Source organism: Onthophagus taurus, chromosome 1 (genome assembly GCF_036711975.1).
Source record: "Onthophagus taurus isolate NC chromosome 1, IU_Otau_3.0, whole genome shotgun sequence".
Classification (NCBI taxonomy): Eukaryota; Metazoa; Arthropoda; class Insecta; order Coleoptera; family Scarabaeidae; genus Onthophagus; species Onthophagus taurus.
Genome location: NC_091966.1, coordinates 42,885,096 through 42,896,841, shown reverse-complemented (window position 1 = coordinate 42,896,841; position 11,746 = coordinate 42,885,096). Strand labels below are relative to the sequence as shown.

The 11,746-nt window shown below is 29.9% G+C and overlaps 1 protein-coding gene across 1 annotated transcript in view; it reads left to right on the top strand.

Moving 5' to 3' along the window:
• Positions 1-19: 19 nt before the first annotated feature.
• LOC111420290 (luciferin 4-monooxygenase-like) overlaps positions 20-11,746 on the top strand; it is a 14,869-nt gene continuing 3,142 nt past the window's right edge. The window contains exons 1-4 of the mRNA XM_071201392.1: positions 20-394; positions 452-659; positions 9,043-9,376; positions 9,441-10,279. Of these exons, the coding sequence (XP_071057493.1) occupies positions 272-394; positions 452-659; positions 9,043-9,376; positions 9,441-10,279 (1,504 nt within the window). The 5' untranslated portion in view covers positions 20-271. The remainder of the gene's footprint in view (positions 395-451; positions 660-9,042; positions 9,377-9,440; positions 10,280-11,746) is intronic.

Here is an 11,746-nt window from a genome sequence, read left to right as displayed (position 1 = left end):
TTTACGCCTGCAAAGTTATTTTTATTTAAAATCGTTTTGAACGTTGAGCTTTCAAATTTGTTTTTTTTTTATACACCTGTCACTTAACATCAATTAAACCGTTTAAAAAAAATTTATATTCTTATCAAATCTAATTTAATGCAAGGTCGAATTAAAACTTAGCACTCAACTAAAAAAAAAGTGGGGACGTGGTGACCTAACTCAGTTCGTAAAACGATTTCGTTGTATAAATACACGTGCCGAGTTACGGTTTAAAATTTTAAAAACGAAAATGACTGTTGACGAAAATTTTGTTGTTCATGGAAAGCCGAATGCGGTGGCGCCTATCGAATGTTCGAATGGGCAATTTTTCCATAAATATTTGTTGGAACATATTAATAAAGGAGATTTTTTTGTAAGTATAAAGTGTTGGAAAAAATTTCCATTTCGTTAATGTAGTTTTTCATTCAAGGTCAATGAAAACACGGAGGAATCGATTACTTACAAGGATTTTACGCAAAAAGTGTGTCGAATGGCTAATTGTTTAAAGAAAATCGGGGCTAGAAAAGATAGATTAGTTGCTATTATCAGTGAAAATAATGTTAATTATTTTATTCCGATGATGGGGAGTATTTATGTTGGTTCTCCGGTCGTTCCTATGAACCCTTTATATACTGAAAGTAAGTTTTTGTATTTAAATTAATTGATACTTACGTGGGATGATTAATACATTGTTATCAAATCATTTTATAACAACATAAATGACATTAAAAACTGTGTACAAAAGAAATCACTCTTTTGAGTGTCTGCAAACTGTGTATACAAAACTCTATTTTACTCTAGAATGTGGAATTATGGTAAATCACTTTTTGTCAATTAATTCGGTGTCGTCACTTTCATGTTTTCGAGTCGTTGTTGGGGTGTAAACTATAAGAGTTAGAAAAAAAGTAGCTTACATGTTACGATCTCGTTTTTCGAGAAACTGCTAATGCCAAAAACCTCAAAGCGCTATAGTCTTTTGTTTTTCCCCTAGAGGCCAAAATTGAAAATATCGTAAAACCAGCAGGTGCAATTATCTTGGTTATTATTATAGGTGGAGTATTATAACTAAGACATTATATGGATACTTTTTTACAGAGAATTTGATGATGTAGTCAAAAAAATTTTTTTGGTTTTAGATTTTGAGATATTACGACAATTTTGGTTTTTTTAAATGGAAACAACCACTGATTATTCGCTTATTAAATTCGTTATTTTTTTCTGATTACAAAAATATAGGGTTAGATAGGTCTATTTCTTATTGTTTTAGAATAAAGTTAAAAATAAACTTTTTTTTTAGTGTCGTCAAAGAAATTAAATTTACAGTTTCCTGTAAATTATAACTAAAAATTAAAATAAACATATTTCTGATATTTGAATCAAATACATTTGTGGAATTATTTAATTTATATCTGTTTTACACAAAAGTTCGAATAGATTGCATTATTTCACATTTTTTATTAATATTTAATATTATTATTAAATTACTTAATAAATTATTGATAGATGGCGATATATTTTTTTAATTCAAATAAACATAGCAACATTTGTTTGTATTCAAAAATTGTCTGAAGTGTCAAATTAAAAATCCTGTTTTTAAGATGGATTACGAAAAGTTTAACATATTAGAATGTTACATATTAGAAAATAAAGTAAATTTTCTATAAATTTTCAGTAGAATAATTTTTAGTTATAGTACCGTAATTTACAGGAAACTGTAAATTTAATTTCTTTGACGACACTAAAAAAAAGTTTATTTTTAGCTTTATTCTAAAACAATAAGAAAACTCATATTTTTGTATTCAGAAAAAAATAACGAATTTAATAAGCGAATAATCAGTAGTTGATTCAATTAAAAAAAAACGAAAATTGTCATAATATCTAGAAATTTACAGGAAATTACTGTACTATAACTAAAAATTATTGTACTAAAAATTTATATAAAATTTTCTTTATTTTCTAATATGTAACATTTTAACATTATAACATGTTAAACTTTTCGTAATTTTTGTAATCCATCCTAAAAAACAGGATTTTTAATTTTACACATCAAAACATTTTTGAATACAAACAAATGTTTCTATGTTTATTTGAATTAAAAAAATAATAAAAAAATATGTATGAGCGCCATCTATCAATAATTTATTAAGTCATTTAATAATAATATTAAATATTAATAAAAAAATATGAAATAATGTAATCTATTCCAACTTTTGTGTAAAACAAACATAAATTAAATAATTCAACATATGTATTTGTTTCAAATATCAGAAATATGTTTTTTTAATTTTTAGTTATAATTTACAGGAATCTGTAAATTTAATTTCTTTGACGACACTAAAAAAAAGTTTATTTTTAGCTTTATTCTAAAACAATAAGAAATAGACCTATCTAACTCCATATTTTTGTAATCAGAAAAAAATAACGAATTTAATAAGCGAATAATCAGTGGTTGTTTCCATTTAAAAAAACGAAAATTGTCATGATATCTCAAAATCTAAAACCGAAACATTTTTTTTTGACTACGTCATGAAATTCTCTGTAAAAAAGTGTCCATATAATGTAAGCTATGTACTTTTTTTCTAACTCTTATAGTTTCCGAGTTAGCCTATTCGGACATCGAATTTGAACCACTCTGTACACTGTGGTGTGGAGTTAGTATGCTTGTTATTTATGAGGTCCAAGTACATGGTTTACGATCCATGTTGGTCATCTCGCTGCTGTTCTAGAAGTTTGACTTTATCAATATGAACATTGTACAAATTAAGAAGGAGAAAGTGATGATATTCATATGTGGTCATGTACTAACAATATCCAAAAAAGTCTGTATTGTTAGAAGGACCTACAGGTTCTAGGTCTAGTGTTAGTTCTAGATCCAGTGCCAACTAGCGCACTTAGAACTGTCACTAGAACTATCATTAGACCTAGAACTAGAATCATTCGGGTTTAGCCGTCTTTAAAGACGTACGGCTAAGCCCAAATACTTCTACTTACACTGGACCTAGACAGTGTTAGTTCTAGTTTTAGTTCAATAACAATACACAACGTAGAATGATTCGAGTTCTAGGTCTAGTGTTGGTTCTAGTTTTAGTTCAATAGCAATACACAACCTAAGGCTATCTAGTGCCAAGTAGCGCACTTAGAACTGTCACTAGAACTATCACTAGACCTAGAACTAGAAGAATTCGGGCTTAGCCGCACGTCTTTAAAGACGTCTCCAACCCATCTCCAATATCGTGTTTGTATATCCTCCAGCAAACCTTGTTCTCTCCATCCCCATACTTCTGCGCCGTACATCATTATGCTCTTTACCAAGCCATCAAACATAACCTTTCTTTTTGCCACGTCCCTCCCAAAAGTTCTTTCTCCCCATCCCCAAACTTGTCCCATCAGTTGGGGTTAGATAGGTCTATCTCTTATTTAAAGTAAAATACTTTTTTCTGTTTGTACTTTTATTAAAAATGGATTTATTGTTTTAAATTCTACCGGTTTCGGTTTATTTATAGAACCATCTTCAGGAACCTTCGAATCTCGTCAATTTATTTTAAATGTCTCTTGTGATAATTAGCATCTTGATTTTCTAGTAAACGTTTTTATTGAAATGAATCTGTGTCTTTATTTTTAGGTGTAATGTGTGTTATGCTTAAACTTTCGGACAGGATTCTATTTCTTATTGTTTTAGAATAAAGCTAAAAATAAACTTTTTTTTAGTGTCGGCAAAGAAATTAAATTTACAGTTTCCTGTAAATTACGATACTACAATTACAAATTATTCTACTAAAAATTTATATAAAATTTACTATATTTTCTAATATGTAACATTCTAACATGTTAAACTTTTCGTAATTTTCGTAATCCATCTTAAAAAACAGGATTTTTAATTTGACACTTGAGAAAATTTTTGAATACAAACAAATGTTGCTATCAAAATAAAATAAAGAGTTGCACTTTTTTAATGGATACTTGTTATATTTATGTTCTTAGAACAATTAAAAAAGTGCAACTCTTTATTTTATTTTGATACGAATGATGGAAACAAATAATAATTACACCAAAATGTTGCTGTTTATTTGAATTAAAAAAAATATATATATGAGCGCCATCTATCAATAATTTATTAAGTCATTTAATAATAATATTAAATATTAATAAAAAATGTGAAATAATGCAATTTATTCCAACCTTTGTGTAAAACAGATATAAATTAAATAGTTCAACAAATGTATTTGATTGAAATATCAGAAATATGTTTTTTTAATTTGTAGTTATAATTTACAGGAAACTGTAAATTTAATTTCTTTGACGACACTAAAAAAAATTAATTTTTAGCTTTATTCTAAAACAATAAGAAATAGACCTGTCAAACCCTATATTTTTGTAATCAGAAACAAATAACGAATGTAATAAGCGAATAATCAGTGGTTGTTTCCATTTAAAAAAACGAAGAAAATTGTCATGATATCTCAAAATCCAAAACCGAAAATTTTTTTTTGACTACGTCATGGAATTATGTATAAAAAAGTGTCCATATAATGTCTTAGTTATAATACTCCACTTATAATAATAACCAAGATAATTGCACTTGGTGGTTTTACGATATTTTCAATTTTGGTCTCTAGGAGAAAAACAAAAGACGATAGTGCTTTGAGGTTTTCAGTATTAACAGTTTCTCGTCACTCTTCACCTTAAAATATCTTTCCAGGGCTTCATCATCTCCTTCATCTCCACCGCCTCTCTAGCCACAACCACCAAATCGACCGCATACGCCAAGACGTGCACCTTTGTTCCTCCTATCACCACCCCACTCATTTGCCCCTTCGCAAGTCTCTTTTTCAAGTCCGCCGTATATATTGCAAATAGTGTGGGCACCCCTATGTCAATCCCTTTGTCGTCCAGAATACTTCACTTAACTCTTCTCCCACTTTAACCTTGGCCATCGTCTCCCTGTACTTGTTCAACTCCTTATCTACCAGGTGTTTCAGAATGTATATATTCTCTTCCCTTCCTAAATCCCGCCTCCCCAGCAGTATCTTTGCATAAATTTTGAAAGTTGTATCCAACAGAGTGATCCCTCTATAATTGCTCACCACCCTTTTACTCCCCTTTTTATACAGTGGGCATATTATCTCTATGCTCCACCTGTCTGGAAACATCTCCCCCATCCATACGTCGTTTATTACCTTCCATAGCTTCTTCATCACCGTCTTCGTCGCCTCCAACCATGCCTGATTCTGGATCTCATCCTCTCTTGGTGCCCTTCCACTTTTCAGTCTACTCAACATTGCCTCCATTTCTTCCAGTGTTATCTCTTCTCCCTAATAAGAATCTCTCTATATACCCTAATAAGGACAATCATACTATTTTGTTGAATTACTTTGTTCAGCCTTATCGAGTATCTTGTTTCTGTTACATCAATACTCAGTATCTTATTGGTGTCTATATCTGTGGAAATATTTATTCGTTCACAAACTGCATTCAATCAACGTTTTATGCTGTATTTCGTTCTGCATCCTAGTATTTATTATGAAGTGGATTAGATGATGATCAATCATAGTCGTGTTAGCAATTCCATATTAATAAGGGTACGTCAGTTTAATACGAACACTTTATCCAAGTGGAACCCCATGTATAGTATTAATATCGGCAGTTAAGGACTGTTAAATATCTTACTAGAATCTGAAGCTGTTTTAATACATGTATATCGTTAGTTTTATCCAATTTGTAGCGGTTTCCCTAACCAAAGAAATGTCACAAACTAGCTCTCGAGAACTTCTCGTTTCCCGTAGTGGGTTTCCTAGCTAGGTCCACGGAGCGGCTCGCGTACCCAACTGTCCACGCACTACCGTTTTCTTGATAGCTAGCAATGACTGAGTTAGGGTTTGGCACACTGCATTCGTTCACTTGAAAGCAAACGGCAGTAATTTGAAATTAAGAATAAAAATAGATTGAAAGAAAACGAAATTTCACTGCTAAAGAATAAGTTTGCTTTATTTTTGAACAAGAACGTATTATATTATATATAAAAAAAAACAACTGACAAAGGTTTTAAAAAGTAAAAATTACATGACATAAGCTATTCAACAACATCATTACGAAATTTGCCGAGGTGGTTAGCAGGTTCAATGAGAAATCGGAAGTTTAAGATTTTAATAACGCTTACCCGTTTGTTAAAGTAAAATATTCATCGAAGAAAGAGAATCCAATTCAACGAATTTTATAACTAAATTGCTATAAGTTCAAATCGCACGACTCGAATTTAAAAACACAACAAAAACTTTAATTTCCCGGTTTCGCCCGATGCTTTTCTGTTCCAATCCCGTAACCGACTCCCCGATTTTTTCTTCATTTCTCCCCTGCTCCATCTACTCTAACTGCCACCTCGGCACATTCCTGCCAGAACCGCCTACGTAGTATTTAGTCTGGACCCTCGGTTCTCAAGACGCAACTTCGTAATTAAATTACAAAGTTCTGCCTGTATTGCGTTTTATTATTTTTTTTTAATCGCTTTCGAATCCCAAAATGCGGTTTGTTACAGAAAGGAGATGATTCGACAATACCTTTCGACTTGATTACTCCATCACTATATGGGTATTTTTTATGTCCCGGCTTCCCACATGAAAAATATAAAAAAACATTTTCTGTCTTCTCTACATCTTTCCTTTGTAATTTCTTTCGTTTTTCTTCTTCTCCCAACAATCTATTTTTTACAAAATCCAATTTTAAATCTTCCATTGTTTCTAGTGCTGTTATCAACGTTTCATAACTCTTTGGCATCGATAATATCAAATAATTAATCTTTTCTTCTTCAGTTAATTCCGCGCTAGAATCTTTTAATTGTGAGAACATTTCTTCCATTGTTACAAAATGGTCTGATAAAGAGCTCTTTTTCTTTGTATGTTTCGTCTTAAAATTTTCTTCCAACTTTTTAAACATTTCAAACGCCGTTTTATCGTTTTAAATATTCTAAATGACTGTCAGCCACGCTACTTATTATTAAGGCTTGAGCCTTTGCTTCTAAAGCTTCATTTTTACTGTCCTCTACAAACTTTTCGTCCTCTATTAAAACACCTGCCTCTCGTAAAATTGATCTCATACGAAAAGCCCATGTCGTAAAATTCTCTCCCGCAAAGTAACTTATTTGATATCTTTCTCTTGATGACATTTTTAACCAATAAATTTTCCTTAACCTCATTTTTACAACGGTTTCTCTTGGCATTATATTATTTTCTTTCGTACTTAGTCTGGGCCCATAACCCTGATGATTTAATAAATGAAACTCCTTTTGTGTTAACTTTAAGTGTACTTTATTTTAAAGTCTTAGACTTACTGCCACACCCTATACGATGCAAGCGTTGCCAACCTCAACATGTAGGTACTTGTTTATTGGGTACTTTTCCAATACCAACCTAAATCTAGTAACTTTTTGGCCCCCCAGATTTAAGTTGGTCACTTTCCCTATACTTATAACTTATAACATTGGGGCGTGACGTTACAAGGAGCCGCTTCTGATCCAGAACCGGCATTATTATACTATTTATAAATATTGTGTAAATCGTCTGCTTGATTATTAGATGAGATCTCTCTCTCAAATCCATGGATATTTTCGACATCTTCCGAATTTTTTCCTTCAAATTTCCTTTTAGTATAATCATTGTCGCTTCAAAAATAAAATTAAATGTTCTGTCCTGTACAGGATGGTTCAAATCGATGTCCGAATAGGCTAACTCGGAAACTATAAGAGTTAGAAAAAAAGTAGCTTCCATGTCATGATCTCGTTTTTCGAGAAACTGCTAATGCCGAAAACCTCATAGCGCTATCGTCTTTTGTTTTTCCCCTAGAGGCCAAAATTGAAAATATCGTAAAACCAGCAAGTGCAATTATCTTCGTTATTATTCTAGGTGGAGTATTATAACTAAAACATTATATGGACACTTTTTTACAGAGAATTTGATGATGTAGACAAAAAAATTTTTTCGGTTTTAGATTTTGAGATATCATGACAATTTTCATTTTTTTAAATGGAAACAACCACTGATTATTCGCTTATTAAATTCTTTATTTTTTTCTAATTACAAAAATATAGGGTTCGAAAGGTCTATTTCTTATTGTTTTAGAATAAAGCTAAAAATAAACTTTTTTTTATAAAATTTCCATCTAGTGTCGTCGACGAAATTAAATTTACAGTTTCCTGTAAAAATTTATATAAAATTTACTTTATTTTCTAATATGTAACATTCTAACATGTTAAACTTTTCGTAATCCATCTTAAAAAACAGGATTTTTAAAGTGACACTTCAGAAAATTTTTGAATACAAACAAATGTTGCTATGTTTATTTGAATTAAAAAAAAACATATGGCGCCATCTATCAATAATTTATTAAGTCATTTAAGAATAATATTAAATATTAATAAAAAATGTGAAATAATGCAATCTATTTCAACTTTTATATAATTACATATATAAATTAAATAGTTCAACAAATATATTTGTTTTAAATATCAGAAATATGTTTTTTTAATTTTTAATTATAGTACCGTAATTTACAGGAAACTGTAAATTTAATTTCTTGGAAGACACTAAAAGAAAAGTTAATTTTTAGCTTTATTCTAAAACAATAAGAAATAGAATCCTGTCCGAAAGTTTAAGCATAACACACATTACACCTAAAAATAAAGACACAGATTCATTTCAATAAAAACGTTTACTAGAAAATCAAGATGCTAATTATCACAAGAGACATTTAAAATAAATTGACGAGATTTGAAGGTTCCTGAAGATGGTTCTATAAATAAACCGAAACCGGTAGAATTAAAAACAATAAATCCATTTTTAATAAAAGTACAAACAGAAAAAAGTATTTTACTTTAAATAAAGCAAAAACTACACTAAAAAGCAAAACCAATTAGATATAGATTAATATTTATCATTTCCTGAGATGATATAAAATCCTAAATATATCAACAAAACTTATCTATATTAATCCTTGTAAACATCAAAATCACATTTTCCTTTTATTTTTTAGCGGAACTATCTCACGCACTTGGTTTAATTGAACCATTCGTGGTATTTTGCTCAGTTTACTTCTTGGATAAAGTTTTAGCACTAAAAGAAAAATTTCCATGTATCGAACAAATCGTTTTAATAAACAGCCCGGAACCAGAGGAAGGTTGCCCAACGTTAGATGAATTTTTAGACACTCATTGTCCCGGAACCGTGGACGTTTTTAATTTTAAACCAGACGATGTCGATATCGACAACCAAGTTGCAATCATTCTATTTTCTTCCGGAACTACGGGACTCCCAAAAGGCGTCCAACTTACACACAGAAATTGGAATACAAAAGCAACACACGCTTTGTAAGTATAATATATACAAATATAATTGTAATGCTTATTAATAAATATATACAATTTATTTTAGTGATCCTGCAATAAATGCAGAGATTCCAACAACTGTAGCACTCGGTTTATTACCGTTCTTCCATGGTTTTGGTGTAATAACAGTATTTATAGCAATAATTAAAGGATTAAAAGTTGTAATAATGGAAAGATTTGACCCAGAAACTTATCTTCATTACATCGAAAAATATAAAATTGCCTCATTAAACGTGGCGCCCCCACTTTTACATTTTTTCGCAAAACATCCACTCGTTGATAATTACGATATGTCTCATGTCCAAGAAATGCTTGTTGGAGCTGGAGCCGTCAGTCAATCTATAGAAAGAGAAGTTAAAAAACGAATTCCCGTTAAACACATCCGACAGGGTTACGGATTAACAGAAACAACAGTCGTTTTAACATTAACCCCATCGTTTACCGAAAAAACGGGATCTTGTGGTGTTTTAGACCCGGATATGTTAGCTGTGGTTAGAGATCCAGAAACTGGGAAGAATTTGGGACCTAATCAAGAGGGTGAATTATGTTTTAAAGGACCTTTAATCATGAAGGGTTATTATAAAAACGACGCTGCTAATAAAGAAACGTTCACTTCCGATGGGTATATGAGAACGGGAGATATCGGTTATTATGATGAAAATGAATATTTTTATATTGTTGATCGATTAAAGGAATTAATTAAATATAAAGGGTATCAAGTAGCGCCCGCAGAGCTTGAAGGAGTTCTTTTATCGTTCCCTAAAATTAAAGATGTAGCTGTGGTTGGTTTTCCAGATGAGGAAGCTGGAGAACTTCCAATGGCTTTCGTTGTTAAACAAGATGATGTCGATGTAAATGAAGCGGAGATTGTTAATTTTGTTAAAAGTAAGTAATAATCTGAAAATATTAATAAAAATGAGCTAATTAAATGAAAATTTTGATTTTTCGTCAAGAGATGCAGCAATTTTTATTTAATTTCTTATTACTAATAAAACTGTCGCTGTTACCAATTTCGATTAATTAAAGTATCAATTTTGCAATTTTCTCTGATTAAGTTTTAAAAATTCGTATAAAATCGATTTTTTGGAATATGAGTATGAAAATTTCCCAAAGTGTTAATAAAAATGTCCTCTTTCCAATGAACTAACCCGTTTTGAAAAATAACTTTTAGTTTTTGAGAAAACAATATTTGAAGTTTTGATAAAATTTTCGATGTTGTAATTTTCATCGATAATTTTCAAAATTCGCTATAAAATTAATTTCTTGAAGGATCCTTATGGAATTATCACCAATTATTAATTAAAGTGTCTTCTTTTTAATGCAACAAGCCGTTTTGAAAAATCATTTTTAGTTCTTGAGAAATAAATTTTTGAAATACTCGACAATTTTTTCAAATTTTGCAATTTTCACCGATTAAGTTTTAAAAATTCGTATAAAATCGATTTGTTGGAATATGAGTATGTAAGTTTCCCAAAGTGTTAATAGAAATGTCCTCTTTCCAATGAACTAACCCGTTTTGAAAAATAACTTTTAGTTTTTGAGAAAACAATATTTAAAGTTTTGATAAAATTTTCGATGTTGCAATTTTTATCGATAATTTTCAAAATTCGCTATAAAATTCATTTCTTGAAGAATCCTTGTGAAAATATCACCAATTATTAATTAAAGTATCCTCTTTTTAATACAAAGAGCCGTTTTGAAAAATCACTTTTAGTTCTTGAGAAATAAATTTTTGAAATGATCAACAATTTTTTCAAATTTTGCAATTTTCGCCGATTAAGTTTTAAAAATTCGTATAAAATCGATTTTTTGGAATATAAGTATGAAATTTTCCCAAAGTGTTAATAAAAGTGTCCTCTTTCCAATGAACCTACACGTTTTGAAAAATAACTTTTAGTTTTTGAGAAAACAATAATTGAACTTTTGATAAAATTTTCGATGTTGCAATTTTCATCGATAATTTTCAAAATTCGCTATAAAATTAATTTCTTGAAGGATCCTTGTGAAAATATCACCAATTATTAATTAAGGTATCCTCTTTTTAATGCAAAAAGCCGTTTTGAAAAATCACTTTTAGTTCTTGAGAAATAAATTTTTGAAATGATTGACAATTTATTCGAATTTTGCAATTTTCGCCGATTAAGTTTTAAAAATTTGTATAAAATCCAGTTTTTGGAATATGAGTATAAAACTTTCGCAAAGTGTTCATAAAAGTGTCCTCTTTACCATAAACCTACACGTTTTGAAAAACAACTTTTAGTTTTTGAGAAAACATATTTGAACTTTTGATAAAATTTTCGATGTTGCAATTTTCATCGATAATTTTCAAAATTCGCTATAAAATTAATTTCT